The sequence below is a fragment of the Rhinoderma darwinii genome, chromosome 4 (assembly GCF_050947455.1).
Source record: "Rhinoderma darwinii isolate aRhiDar2 chromosome 4, aRhiDar2.hap1, whole genome shotgun sequence".
NCBI lineage: Eukaryota > Metazoa > Chordata > Amphibia > Anura > Rhinodermatidae > Rhinoderma > Rhinoderma darwinii.
The window spans coordinates 350,592,775-350,609,700 of NC_134690.1; the positions used below are offsets into that span (position 1 = coordinate 350,592,775).

The following is a 16,926-nucleotide window of genomic DNA, read 5'->3' on the forward strand; positions in this document are numbered from 1 at the left end:
CCTTCCTGGATTGCTGAGAGATGACGTACTTGTCAGGGCTTTTCCCCTCCGTTTCTGAGGCGTGACTATCAGCTGCTGATCCAGAGTAACCAGTTCCATCTCCACATATACACAGCAGCTGATTTACATGTAACTACCTGCAGTATTGAAACCAACGCAGGTTGTATTAGAAGGAGGTGACTGTTGTCTTGTCCGATCTGTAAGTAATGTATTGCTGTAGTGTTTAGTTGAAGCAGAAAACATAACTATTTTGTTTTTAGGCCTAAACACAAAGGTGAGGATCATGGCAATGAAAGGGCATAAAGATATGTGATTATATGTCCTCCCAGAGACTAATATTACCTTTGATATCGTACGGGGCTATAATACCTATGCGTAATATTGTTTCGGAGCCTGGGCCTAAAGCAAAAAGTAATGCCCACATTGTGTTGTGATTGTAATATTGCATTGTTTTGTTGTACATCATGAACGTTCCGTTTACAGACTCTATTCTTTCAGGATATGTTCACACGCAGTGTTTTCAGACGTAATTCGGGCGTTTTACGCCTCGAATTACACCTGAAAAAACGGCTCAATTACGCCTACAAACGTCTGCCCATTGCTTGCAATGGGCTTTACAGTGTTCTGTTCCCACGAGGCTTAATTTTACGCGTCGCTGTCAAAATACGGCGCGTAAAAAGACACCCGCGAAAAAGTGCAGGACACTTCTTGGGACGTCTTTGGAGCCGTTTTTCATTGACTCCATTGCGAGTTGCTACAAAAACGTCTGAAAATCAGGAGCTGTTTTCGCCTAAAAACAGCTCCGTATTTTCAGACGTATTTTGCTAAGCGGGTGAAAATAACCTCACATTTAAGTTCATTACTTTACATCTGAGGGCATCTTGATCCGGTTTATGGCTAGATATACACACAGCGTTTACTCAGTTTTTTTTGCATGTGATTCTTCTCCCCCCCCCCCCCCCCCCCCCAAATGCTACTTGAGAATCTTTAGTAAAATGTGATAGAGCTTACATACACAGTGTTTATCATAATGCAGCATGCTTTACGTATGGCGTTTTTTTTTGTAGCGTTTTTGGCATAGGCTTTTTTTTATAGAACTTCCAAAACAGTAAAAAAAAAAGTATGTACAAAAATGACACTAAATAGAAAACACCACCAAAGATGCATGTAAAGACGCCATTGAAACAGTCTGAAATGCATGGTGTTTTTTACGTGCATCTTAAAGGGGTTTTCCCATGAGAGACATTTGTGATATGTCATAAGGGTAAGGCCACACGGAGCAGACCTGACATGGTCGCAAAACGGCTAACAACCACGACGGCACCATGTTCGGTGCAGCTGTCAAACAGCCTGTTAGTGGCCGCATGTTAACGCGGGTTAAACCGTCCCTTTATCTGCAAAATCGTGCGGTCATGAATTAATACACCCTTTATGGCCACACGATTTTGCAAATTACAACAACTTACCTCCTATTCATTCTCTATGGCAGTGCCGGAAAAAGCCGAACACCGCACTCGGCTATCTCCGGCGCTCCCATAGAGAATGAATGGAGCGGTAGTGCGCATGCGCATGTAACCGGAATGCCTCTTAACGAGGTATTTGTCAGCCGCTCCTGCATAGTGCCAGCGCGGTTGTTGGCCGCGTTTCGACCGTGTCAGGGCCGTTCCGAGTCGCCTTACCCTTAATGTCAGAAAGATTTTGGGTACCCGCACCTATCTCTAGAACGGGGCCCCCTAAACCCCGTTCAGTCGCTCTGAGGTGAATTCCGACCATGAAAAAGGTTATATGGTCATGAGTTACGTAAACAGCGTAGCTCGCTGAGTTACGCGGTTTCCATAAGGCCCATAGAACTGAATGGTAGTTACAGAAACAGCGTAGCTCGCATGCTACGCTGTTTCCGTAACTGCCATTCACTACCATGGGAGTTACGGAAACAGCGTAGGTCAGCGAGTTATGCTGTTTACGTAACTCCCGACCATATAACCAGGAAGTGGCTGGAAGTCGGCGAAATCAGGCGAAGCTAGAACAGGGTTTAGGGGGCCCCCGATCTAGAGATAGATGCGGGTCCCAGCGGTGGGACCCGCATCTATCTGACAAATATGTCATAGATGTCTCATGGGAAAACCCCTTTAAACCTGAAAACGCTGTCTATAGGAGGTCTATAGGCAAAAGAAAAAACGTAGCCTGAAACTTAATCTATGATTAGTTATGCATGGTATTGTTTTCTCTACGTGACTGCTATTTACATGCGACTAGCTTTGTGTTTTTCATTTTTTTCCGCCTGTAAAGCTTTGCGGTCAAAAACGGCACTGAAAAAAAACACGCTGGTTTGAGGTAAAACAATTTGCGATTTTGTCACGCATTTTATGACTGCAGGATCCACTACCGGCACGTGTGCAACTGTGCATACACCCTAACTTAACGTCTGATCTCCTTCTAGGGGGAAAAACTTTGCATATACAGCATCTGATCGTACACATAATTTTTTTTTTGTTGTCAGATTCCTATGCGCTTCTATAAGTGCCTTTTACTGCTCCTTGCAAAATAGAGCCATGAGGGTGTGTTCACATGGCTTATTTGCAGCCGTTTTTCAGGCTGTAAACGCCCCAAAAAACGGCTGAAAATACGGAAGCTGAAAGCCTCCAAACATCTGCCCAGTGATTTCAATGGGAAAAACTGTGTTTCGTTCCAATGGTGCATTTTTTGAATAAAAGAAATGCATGTCACTACGTGAGCCGTATTTGGAGCCACTTTTTCAAGTGGGTCAATAGAAACACAGCTCCAAAAACGGCCGCAAAAAACGCATTAAAAAAAACGCTTGATGCTTAAAAAACGGCTGAAAATTAGGGGCTGTTTTCCCAAGAAAACAGCTCAGTTTTTTTACAGCCGTTTTTTGTTTAGCGTGTGCACATACCCTTATACTGCATGTGCATGATGGCATACAATCTACATTTTGTTGCTTAGGTAGCTTTTATTTTGCTGAGGAAAAGCATTCTAAGGCTAAATGCACACGATGCGTATTATGTGCAGATTTGCCAAGTGTATTTTGCTGTGGCAAATCCGCAGCGTAATACGGAAACAGCAAAGTAAATTAGATTTTAAGTAATCTCATCTACATGTTACAGAATTTTTCTGCACATTAAATGGATCAGCGGTGCGTATTTTAAAATCCGCAGAATGTCAATTTATCCTGCGAATTGTATCTGACAAGTTTATAGAAAAACATACCACAATCCGCAACATAAAAGCGCATTAAAATATAAAAACCGTACCTAAAACGCAATTAGGTGCAGATTTTACATGCGCAACTACCTGTGTTTACCTACGGTTTGGATTCAGATTTTCTGCACCAAACTACGCAACATCTGCAAGTATTCTAAGGCCCCTTTCACACAATTTATTTTTTTCAGTGATTTACAACAAATGTGGCAAATATTTTTTATTTTGTGTCATTATGTGCATGCATTTTCCTAGTGTCCCTAGAGAAGCCTATGGGGGGGAAGAAGTCAAGAAGAGCATGCCGTGGTTTTAAAAAAGAAAAAAACACGACTGACCCCTTACAGCCTGAAACTTTACTTTTCTTATATCTACTTGTGCAGCCTAATAAAACCTACCTTCTGCCACGATCACACATGACGTTTTTTTGCTCATTTTTTTTAGTAAAACACATGGGTGGACATAAAAGGAAGGAGATGCATCTATATTTTCTTTATATGTGTCTTTGCTTTTGGGTTCACTACTGGCTTTGGCTTGTAAGGCTGGCTATATATTTTAGATAGCTGTCGGCCGACAGCTATTCCTGTCGACTCCCTTATCTAATAACGAATAACAGTATCGGGCATGTTGAAATTCAACATTCCAGACCCTTTTCTCTCCCAAATCTGCCATCAGGGGAGAGTCGTGACGACGTTAGGTGGTCGGCTAGTCCCACCAAAATCGGTGGGTTTGGCCGACATTCATCTAATGTCTATGGCCAGCTTAAAAGGGTTTTCCAGCCAGTAAAAATTGATGGCCTATCCTCAGGACCCCCGCCGATCAGCTGTTCTGAAGGGGCCGCAGAGCTTGTACAAGCAGAAAAGGCTGCAATACCTGTGAAAGGTGGCTCTCCCCCCTTCTTCTTAATATGGAGGGAATGTAAGAATGTGGAGCAGCCCCCTTCACATGAAAAGGCCACTGTCCCTTGAAATGTACATATTCATGTTTGTGTTAACATATTCTTTCCTACAAGTTCAAACCAGGAGTGAGACCAATGCTAATGTTTTATGTTATACAGTATATATTTCGATTGCTATGCTGTCACCTAGTGGTCAGTCTGCATTGTTATGTGCACTGGACCTGTGGTCACACGTTCTGAGCCGTGCAGTCCTCAAGCCAGCAAAGTTTACTGCTACATAAAACTGTTCAGGCCATGGTGGCTTACGCTATCTATTGTAGGCATCAGGAGAAACAGCCCAGGCACCATCTTTGAGTTGTTTCTACTGCGCCTTAACTGGTGAGGACGCATCAAGCGAAGGAGCGCTACCTGCGTTCTTCTGGGGGCTATGCTACGTTTTTAAGAGGTGGATATTCCTGCCTCAGGAGGCTCGGTGTGCAGGACACAGCCCTTAGAGCAGCAGGAAGCTGTTGGTGCTGACCAGCAACGCACGTAGATAAGACCCAGAAGCTGGTGTGGGTCTGGAATGGGCAGGTGGAGTTGCCAGGTAGCCTACCTGCACAAGCAATGAGTTGGAGTTATCAGGTGGAGATGCCTGGGACCTTCCAGCAAGAGGGAGACTGCTGCATGGCGGGAGGAGTTGCCAGGGGCCTCCCTGCAAGTAGTGATTATGTTTGGTGGGTGGAAGTTGCCTGAGGCCTTCCCACGATAGTGACCGCTACAAAATAGAGAAAGGGCCTGGATTTAAAGAGGACATACCCCTGCATCGGGGAGGAGTTGAAGGCTCTGTCCTAGAAGCTAAGAGAATTTGATAAGACATCATTGCCCACATTGTCCCAATTTTGTAATTGCTGAATGTTAAAGAGACAGTGCCTCTCTGTGGGCGTACTTTATACTACCGGCCTAATGCAGAACTGTAAGGCTGGGTTCACACCTGTTGTTCTGCTCTGTCGGAGGATCACAGGAATACCGGAAGCAACGGCTCCATTGCAACACAGATACCACCTGTGGCCGACGTAACTTTAATAAATTAAATTTAATGTACGAAGTGCCCAATTGATATGTAACAAAGCAATAAAAACAAAACCCTTTCTGCAATGATTGACTGTCATCCTTTTGTGTTATGGAGATGACTGTTCACATAGTCTTCTTTGAATTTCAGATGATTCATGTCAACTTTATTTATACCAATGTGAATAAATAACAAACCGTCATATTGGCATGTGAGAAGATTAACCCTTTCAGGACAGACTAATTTCTGTTTTTATTCATTCGTTTTTTCCTCCCCGCCTTCAAAAAGTCATAACCCCTTTTTATTTTTTCGTTGACACAGCCATATGAGGGCTTAATTTTTACGGGACAAGTTGTACTTTCTAATGGAAGAAAATTAAGAATGGGTTGAAATTGGAAAAAAACAACAGTTCCGCCATTTTCTTATGGGTTTCTTTTATACGGTGTTCAATGTACGGTGAAAATTATACGTTATCTTTATTCTGTGGGTCAGTATAATCACGGTGATACAAAATTTATAGAGTTTTTTTTATGTTTTAGTACCTTTAAAAAATGTAAACGTTTGAAAGGAAGTAAAAAATTTGTACGTGGAACGATGTGGTTTTTATTAATACAATTTTGGGGAATATCGGGCATTTCGATCACTTTTTTATTTAAAAAAAAATTTGCGGGCTGATGTGCCAAAACAAACTGTAATTCGGCCGTTTTGACCTTTTTCCCTCCTACGACGTTCATCGTATTGGATACATGTTTTTATAGTTCGGCCATTTTCGGACACGGGGATACCTAATGTGCTGTTTATTATTGTTTATTTTTACATGTGAACTAGGGAAAGGGGGTGATTTGAACATATGGCGACAGCACACTGCGGACACTAATGCCACCTAAGCCACTAAATATAAATAAATATGCACTAATGCTAAATCTACTTACAAATAGGGAGGTTCTTAGTGCACATTTTGATCAAAAAGTGTTTGCTCACCTGCCACGACAAGGCAACCTCTGTAAGGTGGGAACCTACGCTGCCCATACACCAAGAACTGGGACTAAACCTACATATATATCTGGGGATGGTAGGAACCAGCACTAAACTAATTAAAATCAGCCAGGGCAGAATGGGAGGAGTGCAAGAACAAAAGTGGAGGCAGTCACTAACCCCACATATATGGATCACATAAACACAATAAAAATTTGAAACCCCTGACGTCGCTGTCCATATATGTACAGTGTTGTCACGGGAAACCCCAGAGCCATAGTCCCAAGCAGAGCACTACTAGCACTCTGCCTGGGACTCCTGATCTGCTCCTGACATCACTGTCCATATATGGATAGTGATGTCTGGAGCAGAGCAGAAGTCCCAGGCAGAGCGCTAGTAGTGCTCTGCCCGGGACTATGGCTCTGGGGTTTCCCGTGACAACACTGTCCATATATGGACAGTGATGTCAGGGGCTTCCCCAGAGATGGAGTCCCGGAGCAGTACCGCTAGCGCTCTGCCTGGGACTCCTTCTCTCCTCCCAACATCACTGTCCATATATGGACAGTGATGCCGTGACGACAGCAGCGACTGTCCCCGGCGGCCGAGTGGGCCCCCCAAAGGGTAGTGGGCCCCGGCACTTGCCCGGGTTCGCTGGGTGCTGACGCCGGCCCTGTAAGGGTATGTTCACACGGCAGCGTCCGTAAAGGCTGAAATTACGGGGCTGTTTTCAGGAGAAAACAGCTCCGTAATTTCAGCCATCATGGCATGTTGAGGCGCTTATTTGACGCGGGCGTCTTTTTTACGCGCCGCCTTTTGACAGCGGCGCGTAAAAAAAATGACCGTGTGCACAGAACATCGTAAGACCCATTCTAATGAATGGGCAGATGTTTGCCAACGCTATCTAGGTGCATTTTCGGACGTAAATCGAGGCGTAAAACGCCCGAATTACGTCCGTAAATAAGCCGTGTGAACATACCCTAAGTCTCGCTCAAATTTAGCCAGAATTGTGTTGCACATGCTGTTCACCACATTTATTAACTGTTTTAGACACTTTTTTTTGTGCCTCACTCAACAAGGGAGCATGGCTGAGGAGAAATCTGCGACTGAGGCCCCTCACTGAGCCTCCAACACTGTTTCCGTAACTCCCATGGTAGTGAATGGCAGTTACAGAAGCAGCGTAGCATGCGAGCTACGCTGTTTACGTAACTACCATTCAGTTCTATTCATGGTCTGGAATCACACGAGTCAGCCACAACACAGAGCAGTAGAACAAGGTTTAGGGGTCCCCGTTCTAGAGATAGGTGTGGGTCTTAAATTAAATTAAAAAGCCTGCTTACATTGAGTTCAAGCAAAGTAAAAACTTGTGACTAATTTGTTTTGTTGAAAATACCACGTGGTTAAGAAATTCTTTCTGAATATAATCCCCAACGAAGGTTAAGTGCAGTTTTGGCTCTTCTACTCTTGGATAAAAAACATACACTAGTGTCCTAGCGTTTGTCATCATTTGTTTCATTATAATCAATGTTACCTGGACTTTTTAACCCCTTAAGTACACAGCCAATTTTGGCCTTGGAGACACACCAGTTATTTTATTTTTTTTCCTCTTTGCTTCCCGGAGCTCATAACTTTTATATTTTTTGTTTGACATACAGATGTAGCCGTCTTTACCTTGACTTTTAACTCATTAAATACACAGTGGAAAGATCCTTTATCTGGAGTTTTTCAAGGACTTTTCGATGTCTTTTGCTGTGTGATATCAAGCTGCAGCAAGTTATCACAGTCAAGATGAAGATCGCTATATCCATAGCTGTATCTGACTTTGTTTTTTGAGGGACAAGTTGTACTTTATGTAGGTGTCACTTTTTGGTACATTTACATTATTGTTTAATTTATATAAATTTTTATTTTGGCAACAATGCAAAAAAAAAAAGCAGTTCCGCTACAGGTTTTTGTTTCTTTTTTTCTTTTTACAGCATACACCAGACATGGGCAAACTACGGCCCGCGGGCCACATACGGCCCGTTAGGCTTTTTAATCCGGCCCGCCGAACTTGTCCAAATCGTAGTAAAAACCTCCTTTTTTTTTCCCCTTTCCCTGCAATGCCCACGTTTTCCCAATAGATGGCGCACTCAAAACACATTGACCGTTGTCCTTAACGCCGAAGGACGGATATATCCGTCCTCAGCAGCTGCTAGTTCGCGCAGGAGGACGGATATATCCGTCCTGTGATGGCGCGGGTACTGCCAGTGTACCCACGCGATCAGCGGCAGGAGCATGGCTGTTATACACAGCCTGGCTCCTGCTGCAACTGCCGGAATCGAAGCGCGCTCTGATTCCGGCAGTTTAACCCATTAAATGCCGCTGTCAATAGTGACAGCGGCATCTAATGTGTTTGACAGAGGGAGGGAGCTCCCTCTGTCACCCGATCGGCGCCCCCGCAAACAAATCGCGGGTCGCCGTCGGGTTTCCATGACAGCCGGGGGTCTAACAAAGACCCCCAGGTCTGTCTTCCGCAACTGCCTGTTTGGCGATGCCGGAGGCATGACCTAACAGGTTGCCTGTCAGTTTTACACTGACAGGCAATAATGCTTTGGTATACTAAGTATACCAAAGCATTATATATGCGATCGGCACATCGCATAGTGAAGTCCCCTGGTGGGACTTAAAAAAAAAATGTCAATCAGTTAAATAAAGTTTGTTGAAAAAAAATAAAATAATTACAGTCAAAATCAAATAAAACTACTTTTTTTGCCCAAAAAGTGGTTTTATTCAGTAAAAGTGTCAAAACAAATCACACATACACATATATGGTATCCCCGCGATCGTAACAACTTGAACACATAAATGAACACATTAATTAAACCACCGGATGAACGGCGTCCAAAAAACCCGCAAAAAACAACGGCAAAATTCTCTCTTTTCTCCCATTCCCCCCATAAAAAATAAAATAAAAGTTAATCTATAAGTCCTATGTACCCCAAAATAGTACTAATGAAAACTACGCATTGGCCCGCAAAAATCAAGCCCACATACGGTCACATCGACGGAAAAATAAAAAAATGACGGCTCTTGGAACGCGGCGATGCAAAAACAAGTAATTTTTTTCTAAAAGGGTTTTTATTGTGCAAACATAGGAAAACATATAAAACCTTTACACATTTGATATCCTCGTAATCGTGCCGACCCGTAGAATAAAGGTAACATGTTATTTATGCTGCATAGTAAAGGGCATAAATTTATAACGTGAAAATTAATGCTGGAATAGCTGCTTATTTTCAATTCTCTCCTAAAATAAAGTTAATAAAAGTTAATCAATATATTGTAAGCATCTAAAAATGGTACAATTACAAAATACAACTCGTCCCGCAAAAAACAAGCCCTTATATGGCTATGTCGACGTAATAAAAAAAAAGTTACGACTCTTGGAATGCGACCATGAAAAAACAAAAAATAATCCTTGGCCATTAACGTGCAAAATGGCCCGGTCATTAAGGGGTTAATGTGGCGCGTATTTCTCTTTATTTCACTTTAATTTTCACTTCGTTTCACGTCACCATTAAGCCCTTCGGTTTTCAAAGAGTACAATATCAGCCGTCACTTTGCCACGAAGCATGCAATCTATGCTAGCAAGCAGTCAACACAAGAACGGGCGGCTACTGCTCAGAGGTTGGCAGCTAATTTACAGAGTCAACAGAACTTTTTTCTTGATAAATCACAGTGCGTATGTTATTTTAATCTATTTACATTTCCTCCTCCCAGTATCTGCGAAATAGTATGTAAATGCCATATCTTGCATATTCCTTGAGACAAATTTATTAACTGATAAGGGCTATTTTTCACATTTGAAAGACAGTTAATAAATTGGGTTGTAGTGTTCTTACTGTGCTATGAGGTTTGCACACACTACATTTAATGCTTTAGTATATCCGGCCCAAACACTCCCTCCAAATGCTCCTGGCCCGGCCCCTCTGTCAAATTTTAGAACCCATTGTGGCCCGCGAGTCAAAAAGTTTGCCCACCCCTGGCATACACTAATCATCATAAATGACGCTACAAATTTATTGTTCAATTTTTTATGGTCGTAGCGATACCAAATATGTGTATATCATTTTATGTTTTGGGACTTATATTTTGTAAAGTATAATAATTGTAAAAAATGTGCATTTGTGTGTATTTTTTTTTAAATGTTTTTATTTTTTTTACTTAACATTACTTTTTCTTAATTAATTTAACTCCTAAATTAACCCTGGGCTGTCTGTTTATACAAGGTATGTCCATTGTTAGCGCTCACAGGGTTTCCCTGTGATGCGATCAAAGGGTGTCCCCCCCTCCCCCATTACTCTGACAAACATGATGGACTTTTTTTTAATTTAATTTTTATTTATTTAAAATCCTGCAAATATGTTCCAAAACACTTAAAGAGGCTCTGTCACCAGATTTTCCAACCCCTATCTCCTATTGCAGCAGATCGGCGCTGCAATGTAGATAAGAGTAACGTGTTTTTTTTCAAAAACGAGCATTTTTGGCCAAGTTATGACCAGTTGATTCTGCAGCAGCATCGGCGTTTGCAGGTAAGTCGATGTAGCCTCTGTCGCCTGGTGCCGATGTGTCCTCGCTCGTCCGACACGATGCAGGACCTGGGGCAGGAAGTGACGTCACAGCGTGATCTCTCAAGAACACGATGTGTGTCTGTGCACTGCCAGAAGCTGGGTGTTAACGAAGAGAAGTGGATGATGCTGATTCGTCAGCATCATACACTTCTATTCACAACGCCCAGCTAGTAAAAGAAGTAAAAACGCCCAGATGTACGCACATAATACACGCCCAGTTGGACTTAACTTTAAACACGCCCAGTTGTACTTAAGAAAGCCTCATTTGCATAAATATAAAAATGGTCATAACTTGGCCAAAAATGCTCGTTTTTGAAAAAAAAAAAACGTTACTGTAATCTACATTGCAGCGCCGATCTGCTGCAATAGGAGATAGGGGTTGGAAAATCTGGTGACAAAGCCTCTAACAAGAAGGGTGAAAGAAGAGCTTAGTGCTCATGTTGTTTTCATGCTAATCCCAAAAGTGATTTCCCTAAAAACTCCTATATTATACATTACTTGTGTATCCTCAATACTAGTGGTCGATGTAATTTCAGAATAATTAACTGTGTGGCGCATTTTGAGGTGTTTGGGAGTTACTCAAACTAAATGACATGACATTATGAGTAATATAACTGGCTTATTAAGTGTTTATGTCTACAAGAAAAAAAACTAAAAATAAATAATATATACACCTATCCTGGCAAGGTGGCGCTAATAAATAAACCCGGAGAATTTACAAGTTGAGAAATTATTTTTAAGTGTCCTTTGTGAGTGAGGACTGGAAGATTGCAACTAGTAAGTACAGGCTTATTATATGATTCAGTTCTGTTGTGGAGATGTGATATACGATATATATTCCATCTTAACAATATTTTGGTAATACATTTTTGTCTATTAGTTAATGTTCATAGATTTACTCTATTTCTTTCAGGTAAAATCATGGCTGTGAATTTGTACATGTGCCTTATGGTTGCCTTGTGTCTTAGCCCTGCTATTATTTGTGGCATTTCTTTTGTTGGAGGTTATAGCTATATTGATCCTAATAGAACGGATGTTCAAGAGGCTGCTGACTTTGCTGTTGAGAAGTACAATGAAGCAGGAAATGATGTACATATCTATAGACTCCTCCAAATCGTGTCATCCTACGTTCAGGTAACTTAAAGAGGTCAATGTTTCAATAAATCATGTATAGGATAGCTGATAAATGTCTGATCACTGTAGGTCTATCTCCGTCAGTGACCTATAAAGTGAATGGAGTGGTGGCCACGCATGTGCACTACCACTCCATTTACACATGGGATTCGGGGACCCACGGTCTCGTTATTGCTGGGGCTCCCAGCTCGCCGTGATCAGACATTTATCATCTATTTATGGGAAAAGCCCTTTAATTTAGCTCCTATACATTTTGCAACTTTGCACAGAGAATACATCATCTTTATTCCCAATCCCTAGTGATGTTCACAATCTAATTTCCTTATCTCAACTACATACAAACTAAAGGGCCTTTTATACCTGCCGATCATCCAGTCATCATTGATCGGCGCTCATTTGCTCCTGTCATACGGAGCTATGGATGGGGACGAGTGGTCGTTACTCCGATCGCTCATCCCCATACATTATTATCATGTCGGCAGTGCGTCTCCCTGTTTACACAGGGAGATGTGCTACTGACAACGATAATATTTTACTTTTTTAAAACGATACGGCCAGCAGATGATCGAGTCTTTGCTCGTTCATCTGCTGATCGGTGCCCTTTTTACCCAGGGCACTTATTGGCAATGAGCGTTATATAAACGCTTGTCTGCCCGATAATCGCCCAGTATAAAACGTCCTATTAGACAGGCAGATATTCTTTCATGAACGAGCAACGAGTAATGATTTAGCGAGTCGTTTGCGTTCAAAAAATGGTCTATTACACGTGACTATAATTGCTAAAGATTTTCGATGTTCAGCTGTAACTGCGATCATTGCTCGTTTGTCCTCCTCTGTGAAATGCTGACGACTTGAAGATTTCTGATTAGACGAGGGAATTTGTCGGGGACGAATGATAATCTTTCACTCAGGTAGATGTGGCCAATCCACGGAAACCCAACTATTTATTGCATGCTATTACACATGATTATCTCTTACATTTGAACGATTATATAAAAATGTATAATCGCTCCGTCTAATAAAGCCTTAAGGCTGGTTTCAAATGGCCGAAATACAGCTGCATAACCCAGACCCCGTACAGCTCTACAGAACTGAACTTGGATCACCGTGGAGCCCTATGGCAATCTAATCTAAGTTTGCTCAAGTAGAACCCTATGATTCTCTTATGTAAAATCTGTACCCCAACCATCATGTGCCATTTGTACTACTGACGTCCTGCTATGTGGTAGAGGGAACATTGGTCCACAATGGAAACTAAAGCCAAGTGTAACTACAAACCCTATAGTTGCGTCCCAAATGGTCTGGGTCTTGTGGCTGTATTTTAACCATCTGACAACCAACCTAAGGAAAATGTTGTAGGTGGCCACTGAATCTGCCAGTAATTTTTGAGGAGGAAGGGGGGGACGGAATTACCTTGAGGAAACAAACCAACAGGAGCATCTTTTAAGGCTGTGTTCACATCAGCGTTGCCCTTCCACATTGAGGGGTTCCGTCTGAGGGTTAACACTTCAACAGAAAGGCAAACTGAAACCTTAGCTTCCGTTTCCCTCACCATTGATCTCAATGGTGACGGAAACGTTTCCGTTTGTCACCGTTGAGGCAGGGTTCCGTTCTTTTGATGGAATCAATCGCACAGTCGACTAAGGTTTCAGTTTGCCTTTCCGTTGAGGGGTTAACCCAAAGGAATGCTCCGATGGAACCCCTCAACGGAAGGGCAACGCTGATGTGAACAGGCCCTAAGTTATTGGAATGTGACAGTAAAGTCAGCATTTACAATAACTATATTTATTACCACCACAGGTTGGTGGATTTGGGATCGTATGTACCATTAGTATAATTTCTAATACAGTGTTGTCTTATAAATGCAAACCTTTTTATAATTCATTTTTATGTAGGTTGTTGCTGGAATAAATTACAAATTGGTTGTAGAAATTGGGAGGACATCCTGCCAAAAAAATGGCGGTGGCTATGGTTTGGGTGACTCCTGTGATGTGGCCAATTCAGAAGTGTCACAGGTAATATCCCTATTTATCAATGTTATGTTAATAAATACTGGAACGTAGCTACAAAATTTGGTGCATTTCTTGTTAAACAAGATGTTTGTGCCTCACTAGACACTTTTAAAAGTGTTCCAAAAAAGGGGGGCTTAAGTGAAAAGGAGGTGGAGGTGGGCATAAGATACGCCTTAGTTCGCCGAAAAACTGGAACAAAATTCTGTTGCAAACTAAGCCAAAATCAAAGGTGGTATTAGAAGGAGAAAAGAGTCTAGCAAATCAAGTAAGACGCTCCCAAATTATCATACAACATTCACCAATGTAATAAATTTGGCGCAACTTCTGACTGCCTGGTCAAAGTTTACACTGTATGAATCTTAGACTACATTAGTACATCTTCCCCAATGTCTTATTAGTATTGTGTCATTAGAAGTCAATTTAATGAAATGCTGGGTACAAGATATTAATGACTGCAAATTCTCTTCTTTTTAACGCAACAAATTTTACCATGTCATATTACTAATAAGTACTTTGTGTACTGTCACCTGCTAACTATCTCCGGAGCACAACATTTTTTAAAAAAAAGGTTAGCATTTAAAGGCTACGAAAACCTTTCCCTTTGCACACCATTTTTTGTTTTTAATAGGTTAGTCAGTGTGTTTGGTGTAACTTTATCATTTTTATTAAAAATTTATTTTACTTTTTGAGATACAGCTGCTCTGTATTCTCTGTACAGAGCAGCTGTATAGTTTGTGAAGACCTAAATCGGTCAGTCCCGCGGACCTGACGGGTTCAGTGTCAGCGGGTCCGCAGGGTCCACCTGTAATCTTTCACATCTAAGTTATGAATTTAGATGTTATAGATTACAGGTGGATCCTGCGTGTCAGAGACATGCAGGACCCGCTATCACTGAACCTGTCAGTCCCGCGGACCTGACGGAAGCAGGATTTAGCGCTAGATACACCTGCTCTGTATAGATAATACAGAGCAGCTGTATCTGAAAAAGTAAAAATTATTATTAATAAAAAACTATTTATAAAGTTACACCAAACACACTGACTGACTTGCGCTATTGATTCCTTCAAAACGACAGAACCCTGTCACAACGGTGACAAACGGAACCCATTAGCTAGGTTTCCGTCACCATTGAGTTCAATGGTGAGGGAAACTGAAGCAAAGGTTTCAGTTTGCCTTTCTGTTGGGGGATTAACCAGACAGAAAACTCCACCAGAACCCCTCAGCGGAAAGGAACGGTGATGTGAACACAGCCTAATCTGATTTTGTTTTGTTTTTTTATCATAACGTATGTGCCGGGTAGTTCTGAATAATACATTTCAAAATAAGAAAGCATTTTATATTGATGTAGCTGTCATTATTGCAACAATTGATCATGCTTTGTAATATTATTTCAGCTGTCTTTAGCTACAGGCTAGTTTGTGTGTGTGTGTGTGTGTGTGTGTGTGTGTGTGTGTGTGTGTGTGTGTGTGTGTGTGTGTGTATGTATGTATGTGTGTATATATATATATATATATATATGTGTGTGTGTATATATTCCAAAGCCCAGCAGCACAGGCAGCGTGTGGGTGCAAGCCCTGGGGAACAGACCAACGTCCCGTATATGAGGAGACAAAAAATAGGCAGCACTCCGTAGATATCCGTGAAAAAAAAATATCGGTACTTTATTACCCTCAGTGCAAAAAATAAATATATATTGTATTATATGTGTGTGTGTGTGTGTGTGTGTGTGTGTGTGTGTGTGTGTGTGTGTGTGTGTGTGTAATAGTGAAATTAAAATCACAAAAATACGGAGTACCCTACTACACAGACAAAAATATATCTGTTAAGACGCCCTTTTAATTTATTTGATCAGTTAACCAATAATATTAATAAGACATTAACCCAAAAAATAATACATAGATATGTATTAGCCCTTATTCACACGAGAGGGTTTCCCGGCCGGGTTGACAGCCGGTCATAAAACGGCTGTCACCCGGCTGCAGTAGGAACAATAGACCCCTAATGGGGCTATTCACACGACCGATTTTTTTGACGGGCCGGGAAAACGGGCCATCAAAAAATGGAACATGCCCTATTTTCGGCCGTTCACTGGACAGTGACATCAGGGGAAACTCCTGAAGTGGAATCCCCGAACACTCTGTGACCGGGGATTCCACACCAGGCGAAGCCAGTAACGTTTAGTGTCCATAAATGGACACAGGCGACGGGCTTTTCCTGAAGTGGAATCACCGGCCACATGGGGATTCCCCTTCAGGAGTTGCCCCTGATGTCACAACGAATGCAAACCGGCCGGGAAAAACGGCCGATTTCATCGGCCGACACTCGGACTCTGTCGGGACCCTGTCGTGTCAATAAGGCCTTACTCTGTTGTTTTTTGTTTTGGGGGGGGGGGGGGTTGTATTGTATAGTTACAACCAACCTTTCTCAATCAATTACATGTCATTTATTGCTTGCTTAGTTATAACTCTCAATGATATTTGTCAGTAAATAAACATCTAGCCTTTTTATCAAATGCCGGCATAGTATCTGCCATTACTACCTCTTGGGGTAGGGAATTCCATAGTATGACTGCCCTAACTGTAAAAAAAAAATAAAAACCTTTTCTATAGTTGCCTGTTTCTAATGTTATTCTCTTATATTTGCAGGTGAATACGTGTACATTTTTAATCTTCAAAAGTCTACCACCACAGAGCTACAGTCTTATTAATAGTGACTGTAAATAAATCTCACGCTTTCGTTTATGATTCTGACACTGATTTTTTTGCAAATTCACTACAATTATTGTCATTGATCGTTATTTCTTTTAGATGTAGATTTCGGTTGGTTTTGCCTGTGTATAAAAATATGTGATCCAAAGTGGGAGGAATATTTTACCAGTAGATGAATAGGTGTAAAGATACTGTGTTTGGTTTCAGCATTGTCTATGCCTGTTTTAATTAACCATTAATGTCAAAATCTATGAATCAACATGGAAAAAATATGTGTACTACAGAACTATCAAATAAAAAACCAACATTAGAATTTGTTTCA

General features: G+C 41.6%; 1 protein-coding gene across 2 annotated transcripts; it reads left to right on the forward strand.

The window, feature by feature from the left end:
- Positions 1 to 16,917, forward strand: LOC142760044 (cystatin-like). Of its 2 annotated transcripts, none has more exons than XM_075862941.1 (4): positions 1 to 176; positions 11,664 to 11,884; positions 13,780 to 13,899; positions 16,542 to 16,917. In XM_075862941.1, exons 2-4 carry the CDS (start codon positions 11,672 to 11,674, stop codon positions 16,617 to 16,619), a joined length of 411 nt encoding a protein of 136 aa, XP_075719056.1. In that variant the 5' UTR covers positions 1 to 176; positions 11,664 to 11,671; the 3' UTR covers positions 16,620 to 16,917. The 2 variants fall into 2 exon arrangements, with proteins under 2 accessions (XP_075719056.1, XP_075719055.1); XM_075862940.1 differs by having other exon boundaries at positions 2 to 199.
- Positions 16,918 to 16,926: the final 9 nt, after the last annotated feature.